Below are 12,988 nucleotides of genomic sequence, written 5' to 3' on the forward strand. Positions count from 1 at the left end.
TTTCAGGTAGATTTGGACATGCCTTTAACAAATTAAAATCACTGCAACTTGCACTTTGAACATGTGCTTTGGATCAGTGTAAGATAGGCCGCTAGAACCGACAGACGAACGACACCCGCCCCCCCAACCACCACCCACCACAACGGTCAGTCGTAAACGTACCATCAGCAACTCTTTCAGTCCAAATCAGCTGGCAGTTGCAGCTCCAACAATGTGACGCCGAAGAAAAACAAAACAAAACATCATGTTCCACACTGAGAGAAAGGACTACGTCACTGCCCTCTAATTCTGGTTACTCAAACATCCGCGCTCGATAAAGCTGCAAGACGGAGCATCCATTTTTAAGGTCATATTATATGGTCATATGTTTGACACTTGAGACAGCAGACTGGATACATGCACAACATTGTATAACTGGGAAACTGTTTTTTAATGATTTTAAAACCTTTTTTTTTTTTTTTTTTTTATCCTTGGCGATTTTTTAATCATTCAAATTTGGTTGAGTGGTCAGTAGCACACTTTTATCTGGTGTAACAAACTCAGAGGACTATAGATGAAAACACTGTATTTTTGTCACAGTCTTGTTAACACACACTGAATGGACTTGATGGGGCCACTATTTACATATACATTGGCCCAATGTAATACTATATCGCTCTTGTTCATAATTGTAAATAGTTGGATTTTCCTGTCCAGGTAAAGCTTTAACTAATTTGGACACAATTATTCTCCCTTTCTGATCAAAAAAGACAATAAAGTTAATTCTCCAATTAATTTTCAATTATTTATTTTAAAATGGACATTTACAATACAATTAAACAACAATGGCAGATAATATCCAATGGCAGATGATACAGTTACGGTCATTTTAAAGTGGGTAAGGACAGCATCAGTGTTGACTTTGCTGGTTCTCATTAAACCACTTCTTAACATCATACTTCAGTGAATAGGATGGAGACTCTCTGGTTAACTGCAGTGCTGAATTCCACTGATGTGATGCTCAAAAGCAAAAGACTGCTGGGCTAAATAGAGTTTTTGTGAAGGGGATCTGCAGACCCCCTAGCTGCACCTCTCGCAGTTTTGCTAGCAGTCAATTTCAAGTTGATGAAGCCAGAGAAGGAGAGGAGGAGGAGAAACTAAACCATGCGCAGTCCCATGAAGTAGAAAGACATTTCTAATGATAGGCATATGTATTTAATGAAGTTTTCCCTGCTAAGTAAACTACATTTCTTTAGGATATGGTAATGATGAAAACTGAATGGTTTATCATCTGAAGTTTTAAGTGGTTGTTTTTGTGATTCTAGTGGTTTTAGGGTTGTAGAGTGTGTATTAGACCAACTTATCAGACAAAAGCTGAACTGGGAGAGAACCACTGAATGGCAGTATATCACAGGCGCCTCGGTCAATTGGTAGTTTACGACACATTCAACTGTTGACTTTGGTTGAGGCAGGGTGTGACTGTCAGCGTTTTCTGAGCCTCTTCTGCCCTTCTGCGGTGAGTAAAAATAACACCAGCATCATCAGCGTTCATGAAAATATCGCTTTGTTGTTGTTATGATTGATGGTGTCATATGCTTTTCCTAAGTTGAATTCAAGTTTAACAAAGCATTGCTCTAAATGGTGCCAAGAGTAGTTTACTACTTTTGTACCATTTTTGTGGGTGAACTTTAACCAGCCCTACCCTCTATCTGGCTTATTTCCCTCCTACATACACGCAGCTACAAAAAGCATCTCTCCTTATCAAAATCACACACTGAGCCAAATGCAACAAGAGAGAAAACTTACTTTGTTGATATATTAACAAGCAGATTTTCTTGACATGGGGACATTAGATCTTTTTCTCCAGTCCTTCAGTTCTGTCTTCCTGCTGGGGGCTCTGCTCATCCTGCTGCTGGTTTATCTCATCTCCTCCTCCAGCTGCAGCTCCCAGGAGGACATGAAGGATCCTCCAGGACCAAAACCACTGCCGTTCTTGGGGAACATGCTGGAGCTTGACCTTAACAGACCCTACAGGACATTACTGGAGGTGAGGAAGTCTTCTTTCAGTTCATTTTGTCTGCTTATCTGTATATCTTATGTCAGAAGTCATGACATTATGTCTCTGTCCTTAGCTTTCCAAGACATATGGATCCGTGTTCACGGTTTACTTTGCATACCAGAAAGTGGTGGTTCTGGCTGGATACAAGACAGTTAAGGAGGCACTTGCTAAACATGCTAAGGAATTTGGAGAGAGAGATCCAATTCCTATTATGGATGAATTTAGTCAAGGGCATGGTAAGAAAATACAAAAAAACTGAGATTTATCGAAATCATTATCCCTTTTCACATTTAAAGCCTTTATCCAGAATCACCCAACGACATGTTTTGTTGAAATGTTCATTCTCAGGGATTTTATGGGCTAATGGAGATTCATGGAAAGAGATGAGGCGCTTTGCCTTGAGCAACCTGAGAGACTTCGGGATGGGCAAGAAGGGATCTGAAGAAAGAATCATTGAGGAATGCGGCTACCTCATCGAAGCATTAAAGAAATTTAAAGGCATCTCATTTTAACCAACTGTATGATAAAAAACATTTTGGTTGCAAGACTATAAATTCTCATGATTTTTCTCTCTGTGCAGGAGAGCCTTTTGATACGACCGAACCAATAAACAATGCAGTCTCTAATATTATCTGCTCCCTCATGTATGGCAGCAGATTCAAATACGATGACCATGGATTTACGTCTGAGGTGGCTCGGTCAAACAGAATCTTTCAACTTGCAGGTTCCCCTGTAATACAGGTATCATATCATATATATTTATTTATATTTTAAGCTTAAACATTAAGCATTGTGGTTTTATTATATATAATAGGATAGAAGAAACTGTTGTAATTTCTCTCTTACCTGATAAAAGTTTGTTATTTTACATACTGATTATTTGCTGGTATAACAGTTATACAACCTGTTCCCATGGATTGGGAAATGGATGGCTGACAGGAGGGAATTCCATAAGGTGTATGCTGCCTCCAGGAAATATAACCGGCAGCTGTTGAGTCGTTTCAAAGAGACCTTCGATCCACAGATACCCAGAGGTTTTGTGGATGCCTTTCTGTCCCGAAAGCAAGCGATGGAGGTAGGAGCACATTGTCGCCCATGAAAATTGCTACTATACTGATTGCTATTGTGATTTTAGACTGAGATGTAACAAATTATGTCTAAGATAACATGTTAGGGTTGAGGTATTGGACAAACATAGAGCAAGCAAGACTGTCCAGTCTAATGTGGTGAATCAAGAGTGTATTTTGATTAAACCAGAGCTGGTGATGCTTGGACGATGGTTTTGGTGAGTTTTGCACATTTGTCTGTCAAGTTTGAATGAAGTGTGTTTGATGACGAGTTCATGAGCCAATTAGGCTTGTCTTAGGTCGGTAAAATGGAGAAACTTGAATTCAGACGGTTAGGTTAGGTAGGCGATAGTTCTCCTAACATGCTTTCCAGTGCACGGTAGCTGAAAAGGAAAGTAACACATCAAAATTGCACATCGGATTTGTTTGAATGACTGCACTGATCCATCTTTACCTGCAGGAGTCTGGAACCGAGAGTCACTTCCATGATCAAAACCTCTTGGATACAGTTATTAATCTCTTTACTGCTGGCAGTGAAACAACCTCAACTACACTGAGATGGGGATTTTTGCTTATGGCCAAGTATCCAAAAATACAGGGTAAGGAGCTGAAAACCCTGAATACAGTCCAAGCAACAACACGTGCTTTACTGAAACACAACTCACGGAAAACATTTCATCTCTCAGACCAGGTCCAGGAGGAAGTGAGAAGAGTGATAGGAAGTCGTCAGGTTCGGGTCGAGGACAGGAAGAACCTGCCCTTCATTGACGCCGTCATCCATGAGACGCAGAGGCTGGCCAACATCATCCCCATGGGAATTCCTCACAAAACCACCCAAGATTTCACCCTCCAGGGTCACTTCATTAAGAAGGTTAGACTGAATGAAACAAAATAGGGACAATGGATTAGTATGAGAATAGTTCAAAAATGAGAAATCAATAAATAAAATTACATAGAATAAATAATAACTATTGGCAGTTTAAATTGAACTGAAACTAGACAATTTTTTTGTTAAATGGCTATTGCAATTACTTCTGAGCTGTCTTTGCCAGGTGTCAAGGTGTAAGACCTGCATGAAAGGGACATTAATGTCTGCAGGGGACATGAGGTCATAAAGATCTTCTTTAGGTGCAGAGGACCATGAGTAAACATTAAATTATAGGTATACATATGTAAACGTGAATTTTAGACGTACACGATGAAAAGACACTTCCATACATGTCAACTGCCCCCTGGTGGAAGGCTGCAGTACAGGTCGTAAATCTTGCTTCCTCACAGTTAATATTTGGGACACGAGTCAAACTAAAACGTCAAAGTACATGTCAAATAGATTTAGCTTAGCTGAGCTCTTCTCACAACTGACCCAGCTGATTGTGTGTCTGTGTTTTTCCTGTAGTTTGACAGGAATACTGCGAGCATATAAAAAACTTTTCAACTTCCGCATTTTCTACAGGGGACCACAGTGTATCCTCTCTTGACATCTGTTCTGCATGATGAGACTGAGTGGGAGAGGCCACACACCTTTCATCCTGCTCACTTTCTGGACAAAGATGGGAAGTTTGTCAAGCCTGAAGCCTTCATTCCCTTTTCAGCAGGTCGGTGAATTTACCCATCACTTCTTGTTCACTTACTTGCAGATGACATGAACATTTTCCTTCGTTGTCTCTCGCAGGTCGCAGGATTTGTCTCGGAGAGAGTCTGGCCAAGATGGAGCTCTTCATCTTCTTCACCACCCTCCTGCAGCACTTTCGCTTCACCCCTCCACCCGGAGTTTCAGAGGATGACCTGGATCTGACTCCACGTGTGGGCTTCACCCTCAACCCTTTACCACATAAATTGTGTGCAGTTGCTTGTATGTGAGCAGCAGTGGTGGACAAAGTACTCAACTCCAGTACATGATTCAAAGTATAGGTAGTCCTGGTCAAATATTACACAAGGACAAGTGAAAGTTGCTAAGTCAAAATTTTGCTTGAGTTTAAGTACTAGAGAACTTGCTTTTAAAAATACTTAAGTACAAATTACAAGGTACATTTTCTAATATAGTACATTATTCTATTCTTTTCACGATGCATTTACTGAACCTTGTAACTCTCTGAAACCACCCAATGATGCACTGACTTGCTTGTAGAACCACTGCTTCTTCTACACAAAGTCTATAGAAACACCTATAAAAACTTAGAAAACATAGAAATGTAATCAAAAACAAAAAGAACAGCTGTTGTCATTTGAGTTTTTTTTTTTTTGAATGAAAGAGGGAGAGCTTGCTTGTTCTTGTTACAGAGCTCCTGGATGATGTATTTCTGCTTTTACATCAGTCCCAGTTGAGAGCGAGTACTGTGATTGGTTTCCTTCTGTGAGGAACACAACGTGTGGCCAATCGCATTTTAGAAAAGAAAAAACAGCAACAGCTGACTTCACTTCAGTGGAGTCAAAAGTATTGTATTTGTCTTTGAAATGTAGTGGACTTAAAGTTGTACGTCTACTCAAGTAAAGCACAGATACTCAAATTATGTGCTAAAGTACAGTACTCAAGTAAATGTACTTCATTACTGTCCACCACTGGTGAGCAGTAGGGCTTCCAAATGCTGCTTGGCCCAGTTTCATGATTATAACTCTAAGTCTAATTTGTACCATCTTATATTCCATGCAGTGTCCTGTTGTAAATGAGAATGTGTATTGTAATCTTTATAGCCTCTTGTGTGCGTCTTGTGAGTATCTTGCCATTAAAAATTTAAATAATTGACCAAAGGTTATCTATGAACATAAGCCTATGAGCTCTGTCTCTCACACCCTTTACCAGTGGGTAGGTTCTCCAGCAGAGATTGTGGGGTCCACATACATCAAGACAAACACACTGTCCCCTTTTAACTTTAGGATAAACACAGTCAAAAAACTTGCAGTGACTAAGTACACTCCCTAAATAATGCAAAAGGATATACAAACAGCAAGAACAAACCATAAAACTCCCCTGTAAGAGAAAATAAAGGAAAATTGAAACGGTCTAATGAAGAAAATCTCTATAGCATACTCATTAAAAAATGCTGAGTGTAATAACCCAGTTTGTGTTATCTCTGCAGCGCAGTATTGAGTTACTTCAACCCTCAGAGTTTTGTCAACACTGTGGGTCAGTAGAGGACGTAAACTTGTCAATACACGCTTGCTTCATCAAGTATAAGCCCTTGAATAGTCAATACATCCATTTCTGCAGCTGTGGAAAATCTTTTGGGATCTCTGTCAGAATTTTTCAAGTAGTAGAGCATCGCATTGATATTTCATATTCCTGTATTTGGTGATCCTCAGGTCAAGTGAAAGTCTCTTTATTGTCAATACCAAATATGTACAGGACATACAGAGGATCGAGATTTTGTCACTCTCAGACTCTACGACAGCGAAAACATAAATCTAAAAACTGTACATTATAAATATAAGCCACGGTGACACCACAGAATGTGTATTGTGGTGTAGTTTTTGATGTATATTACTACACTGATTTCTGCTCCAAGATGAAGACTCAGCGGGGTGCATTGACTGACTGCACAAACTCTTTGCACATGTTGCCAGCCTTGACCAGCTGTTGAGGCTGCCAATGTTGGGTTAAAGAACAACCCTCACAGGGACACAAATGTAGTGATAACAATCAGATTAATGACACAGGAATCATTGCATCACACAAAAGGCTACCAATCTGAGGCCTTGATTTTGGCATCACAGGAGTATTGATCTTATACACAATACTGACACAAGCTTGGAGCTGGTGGGTGATGTACTACAACTTAGGTGGTGTTTGGTTTCGGCTCATCTGTTTGGCAAGAAATATGGCCACAAAGTTTCTTATGTCACGACTAAACCATGCACCAAAATGTGTTTCTGAGACAGGCAACGCAGAAACAGAATATTAATTCAGAAATGATCTGCAGTGTCTAGTTTGACGAAATGATCTGAGTTTCATGAGGCCTGTGCACAGGCTGGACAGACTGAGAATATAATACGTAACATCAGCACTGTGACCTAGAAAACACATACAAACTGTTTGTGATGCATTCAGTTGTAGACTTTAGTTGACCGAGGATGTGACCTTCAGCATGTTCTCTGATAGTTTGAGTGCAACCAGAAACAATAATATACATACTGAACAGCTGAGGCTGAAAAGTTCATGCAGCAGGATTTAATGATTAACGATTGATGGCATGCTTTTTGTAGGTGAACTTTGACCAGACGTATGTTCTGCCCTCTAGCTGGCTTGTTTCCCTAACTGTCAGCTACACATCACTACTTATCAAAATCACTCACTGAACCTAAGGCAACAGAAAGGAAAACTTACTTTATCGATACGCTCGCAAGGACACATTTTCTTTTAAAGACATGGGGATATTAGATCTTTTTCTCCAGTCCTCCAGTGCTGGCGCAATGCTGGGGGCACTAGTGGTCCTGCTACTGTTTTACCTCATCTCCTCCTCCAGCTTCAGCTCCCAGGAGGACATGACGGCTCCTCCAGGACCAAAACCACTTCCCCTATTGGGGAACCTGCTGCAGCTTGACCTCAGCAGACCCTACAGGACATTACTGGAGGTGAGGAAGTTTTATTGTAATTTATCTACTTATGTCTGGGTCTTATATTAGAAGGTGTCATGACATAATGTCTCTGTTCATAGTTTTCCAAGAAATATGGATCGGTGTTCACTGTCTATTTTGGACCTAAGAAAGTGGTGGTTCTGGCCGGATACAAGACAGTTAAAGCGGCACTGATCAATCATGCTGAGGTGTTTGGAGAGAGAGATCCTATTCAACTTATGGGAGAATGCAGTCAAGGACACGGTAAGAAAAGAGGAAAAACTGATCTTGGGTCATGTCAACCGTTTTTACTGGCCTTTAGCCATAATCAGATATTTAGTTAACATGTTTTGTTGAAATTCTTAATCTCAGGGATTTTATGGTCTAATGGAGATTCATGGAAAGAGATGAGGCGCTTTGCCTTGAGCAACCTGAGAGACTTCGGGATGGGCAAGAAGGTGTGTGAGGACAAAATCATTGAGGAGTGTGACTACTTCATTGAAGTGTTAAAGAAATTTAAAGGTAAGCATCTCATTTTAACTGTATGTTAACTGTATGATAAGCAACATTTTGGTTGCAAAATTATAAATCCTTGTGATATTTTTTCCTTCTTTGCAGGAGAGCCTTTTGATACAACTCAACCAGTAAACTATGCAGTCTCTAATATTATCTCCTCCATTGTATATGGCAGCAGATTTAAATATGATGACCCAGGTTTTACGTCCCAGGTAGATCGAGTGAACAGAAATATACAGCTTGCTGGCTCCCCTTCAATACAGGTGATTTTATTATATATAATGCAATAGGATGAAAGAAACCCTTGTAAATGTTCTCTTACCTGATAAAAGTTTGTCATTTTACACACTGATATATACTGCTATAACAGATATACAACCTGTTCCCATGGACTGGTCGATGGATCGCTAACAAGAGGGAATTCCAAGAGCGGTATGCTGCCTCCAGGAAATATAACTGGCAGCTGTTGGATCGTTTGAAAGAGACCTTCAATCCACAGATGCCCAGAGGCTTTGTGGATGCCTTTCTGCTCCAAAAGCAAGCGATGGAGGTAGGAGCGTATCATCACCTATCAAAATTGGTATTATACTGATTGCTGATGTGATCCTAGAATGAGATGTAATAAATTATGTGGGTGATTTGTTAGTTTATTTTGCTAATGCAATGGTCTGCAGAGTGATGAGCTCTCATGCAGCGGCACAGAGCCAATAATTCTGAGGTGGGTGAAGAGTGAGAGCAAAGCCTTTAGAGCCAGACTCCTTAAACATCTAATTAAGAGATTATTTTGATTAAACCAGAGCTGGAGATTTGTTGGAAGCCTGGAAAATCTAACAAAGATGGTTTTGGTGAGTGTTACGTTTGTCTGTTGAGTTTCAATGAAGTGTGTTTAACGATGAGTTAATGAGCCACTTAAGCTCGTCTTAGTTTGGTTGAAAGGAGAAACTTGAATTCAGAAGGTCAGCGGTTGGATTTGTCTGTTTAGAAAAATAGGTGTTTCGTGAGGTTAGTTTGTTTATTGGACGTAGTAAAGGTATGTAACATACGTCACATATCTCCCAGATTAGACTTGTGAGGACTAGAGGAGGTGGGTTTATGGGCCGACAGAGGGTGGTTGGAAAATTTTTAACAGATTGCCCGACATGGACAAAATAAAGTCCCATTTTGTGGTTGAATGTGATGTGGTGCAAAGGTTCACACAGACGAGATCCAGTGGTTCCACCCAATATAAATCACTAAACTATAGCACCTTTATTGCATGTGTGTGCGTGCATCCGTGTGTGTGTTGGAGTCAGCTGGAATGAATGGGAGGAGGCATCTCATAACACGGCGTAGCCTATAGCTCTCCTAACACATCCATGCTGAAATATGTAGTAACGTAATAGATCAAAGTGGGTCAGATTTGTTAGAATAACTGCACTGATCCATCTTTACCTGCAGGAATCTGGAGCCAAGAGTCACTTTCATGATGAAAACCTCTTGGAAACAGTTCTTAATCTCTTTTCTGCTGGCACTGATACAACCTCAACTACACTGAGATGGGGATTTTTGCTTATGGCCAAGTATCCAAAAATACAGGGTAAGGAGCTGAAGACGCCGACTACAGTCCAATCAACAATGTGTTTGACCGACACAAAAATCACTTTTCAATGTTTTATCTCTCAGACCAGGTCCAGGAGGAACTGGTCAGAGTGATAGGAAGTCGTCAGGCTCGGGTTGAGGACAGGAAGAACCTGCACTTCATCAACGCTGTCATCCACGAGACACAGAGGCTGGCCAGCATCATCCCCATGGCGATTCCTCACAGAACCACCCAAGATTTCACCCTGCAGGGTCACTTCATTAAGAGGGTTAGACTGAATAAAACAGATGAGAAAAAATTAATTAGTATAAGAATAGTTCAGACGTGAGACGCGAGTTTACACCTGCGTGAAAGGGACATGACGTCATAAAGAACTTGTCTAAGCACAGAGCAAAAAGTAAATATGAAATTATAGGTCTTCACATGTAAATGTGAATTTTAGAAAAAAAACATTTCCATGTGTGTTGATCGCCCCCTGGTGGCAGGGTGCAGTACAGGTCATAAATCTTACTTTTGCAGTGTTAATAGGTGGAACATGGACCAGACTAAGACATCAAAATACATTCATTCATTCATTCAGTCATTCATTTTCTGTAACCGCTTATTCCATAAGGATTGCGGGCCGCTGGAGCCTATCCCAGCTGACACTGGGCGAGAGGCGGAGTTCACCCTGGACAAGTCGCCAGTTCATTGCAGGGCTGACACATAGACAGACAACCACTCACACTCACATTCATCAAAATACATGTTAAATAAATTAAATTGATGACATTTTAGTTCTTATCATGCTGACGTTTGTTCAGGTGTTTTTGATCAGTTTGGTTTCAGTTACTTATCAGATGATTAAAAAAACAGGATTTCATGCAATGACTGACAGCTGAGCTCTACTTGCAACTGAGTCGGTCAGCTGTGTGGGCAGGAACTCTAAAGTGCGGCTCCCACGCTGGTCACTGCTACACAGACTTTGGTCAAAAACCATCACCAGCACAGGATGGTGGTGCTCTTATCGGGGATATTTTGGCTGCCAAAATAGTTAGCTGCCACCAGCTAACTCAAGATAAACATGCCGTTGTCTGATGACACTGTATCTGGACATGAGATGTTATCAAGACAAGTAGCTTGATTCATATTCACTACCAGTAATTCATTTCTGTGCTCCATGAAATATTTTTATATGATTTGACAGCAATACTATCAGGATATAAAAAATATTTTTATTTTCTGTATTGTCTGCAGGGGACCACAGTGTTTCCTTTCTTGACATCTGTTCTGCATGATGAGACTGAGTGGGAGAGGCCACACACCTTTCATCCTGCTCACTTTCTGGACAAAGATGGGAAGTTTGTCAAGCCTGAAGCCTTCATGCCCTTTTCAGCAGGTCAGTAAATTTACCCATCACTTCTTGTTCACTTACTTGCAGATGACATGAACATTTTCCTTCGTTGTCTCTTGCAGGTCGCAGGGTTTGTCTCGGAGAGAGTCTGGCCAAGATGGAGCTCTTCATCTTCTTCACCACCCTCCTGCAGCACTTTCGCTTCACCCCTCCACCCGGAGTTTCAGAAGATGACCTGGATCTGACTCCACGTGTGGGCTTCACCCTCAACCCTTTACCACATAAATTGTGTGTTATTAATAATAATGAGTATCATGCTGTTTAGAAAACTTGAAACCAGTGATTAGAGACCATAAACCTATTAGGCAGCGGAGACGCCCCCTGTTGGCCATTAGAAACAATTCAGATTTAAAGCACTTCCACATTGGCATCACTTTTCAGACCTGTACACTCTGTAATACACAGTCGGACATGGATACATATTAATGGAATGGACATACTTTTACTGAACAATAATTATTTAATGCTTTTGTATTCTGACATTCTGCTTGAAATGTGTTCCAAAAATATAAACTTGTCATATTAAATTGTCATCTTTTAGTTGTGCTAAACAGCATCATAAAAGTATGCCTGTCTGAAATGTTCTACTGACAGTACAAAAAACACTGGATTAAAAATTTACCCAGTTTACGTAACGTGAAACAATGTTGGTTTTTGCTTTTTCCTGTTAGCAGTAACCCAGTTTAGTGACTGAATGCCAGACGAACGTATAGAAACTGGATTTGTGGTTGAAATTTAACAATAAAAGAGGTCAAAACATGAAGAAAGGAGTGAAAAAGCAATCATTTTTCAAAAACAAAACCTAATCAATATGAAGAAAACTGCAAAATGCAAAACCAAGTCATCTGTCTCAGTCAGGTCTCAAGTCACGAATACCAAGTCAGAGTCAAGTCGAGTTTTTATCAGTGTTAGTCAAGCGATTCTCAAGTTTGTTACAGTTTACTTGAAGTTGGGATGTGAAGTCTGAGTAGCATAATTAACAAAGAACATTTAAATGTGCATGATTAAAGCTATTAATAGTTAATTCGCACATAACGAAGGAATAGCTGAACAAATAACGAATAAACATAAACATTATATACAATATCACCATATTTATTACTGAGGTAATCAAAGTAACTGAAAGCAATCAAGTTACATTAGTTTAATATTGTGATGCTTGGATATGGTTACTGACATTTTTAACAAGTAATTAGTAGTTGTCTCGGAATGCATTTATAAAGGTAATGGTCAACTTTATTATACAAAGAACAATGTACATCAGTATTAGGAGAAATAGGCAGCCATTGCAGGGAAGCACAGGGAACAACACCAGTTCTATTGATTACTATTAAGAAATGATTAGCTTAGTAATATATAGCTTATGTGATCAATTAAAGCTTACTGTGTCATCAATTTGTCTTGCATATGTGTGATTTTAGAGCCAGCTGGTGGGTTAATAGTGTAACTGCAAACTTCGGGCCCTGTCTTACGCTGACGTAAAGTACAAGTGGAAAGCGCGAGGCACAATGGATTTAATTTATTCAAGGTGTGTCAAAATCCACCTTCGCCATCTTCCACCAGGGTGGCAGAGGTGTCCTGCTCTGTCCTGCTGTGCCACCAGCACAAAGCAGGATAAACCTATCAGCTGCAACCAGGTGCCTCCATTAATTCACCAGCGAGTTTAGGTCAAACATGCAATAAACTGATCAGAAAGCTGGCTCTCATCACCTTTGAGAAGCGGGTGCTCCAGGAGCGCAAGCTGTGTCAGCTTGATGGCAGATTTACCAGGAGGAAACAAAGTGAAAAGATTTATAATGTGGGGAGACAGATCTCCTTGTTCGAGTGAAAGTGCGAGAGCACAC

General features: G+C 40.3%; 2 protein-coding genes across 2 annotated transcripts; both read left to right on the forward strand.

Moving 5' to 3' along the window:
• The first annotated feature begins 1,725 nt into the window (after positions 1-1,725).
• LOC146314762 (cytochrome P450 2K1-like) lies at positions 1,726-5,043 on the forward strand. Its single transcript, XM_084736988.1, has 9 exons — positions 1,726-2,026; positions 2,112-2,274; positions 2,387-2,536; positions 2,619-2,779; positions 2,934-3,113; positions 3,566-3,704; positions 3,792-3,976; positions 4,559-4,700; positions 4,778-5,043. The coding sequence occupies exons 1-9, from the start codon at positions 1,820-1,822 to the stop codon at positions 4,963-4,965; spliced, it is 1,515 nt and encodes a 504-aa protein (XP_084593114.1). The 5' UTR covers positions 1,726-1,819; the 3' UTR covers positions 4,966-5,043.
• A 2,288-nt stretch (positions 5,044-7,331) lies between these two features.
• Positions 7,332-11,858, forward strand: LOC146314763 (cytochrome P450 2K1-like). The gene is made up of 9 exons (XM_084736989.1): positions 7,332-7,674; positions 7,758-7,920; positions 8,029-8,178; positions 8,275-8,435; positions 8,543-8,722; positions 9,610-9,748; positions 9,835-10,019; positions 10,988-11,129; positions 11,207-11,858. The coding sequence occupies exons 1-9, from the start codon at positions 7,468-7,470 to the stop codon at positions 11,407-11,409; spliced, it is 1,530 nt and encodes a 509-aa protein (XP_084593115.1). The 5' UTR covers positions 7,332-7,467; the 3' UTR covers positions 11,410-11,858.
• Positions 11,859-12,988: the final 1,130 nt, after the last annotated feature.

Source organism: Lutjanus erythropterus, chromosome 15 (assembly GCF_056507025.1).
Source record: "Lutjanus erythropterus isolate fLutEry1 chromosome 15, fLutEry1.hap2, whole genome shotgun sequence".
Lineage (NCBI taxonomy): Eukaryota > Metazoa > Chordata > Actinopteri > Lutjaniformes > Lutjanidae > Lutjanus > Lutjanus erythropterus.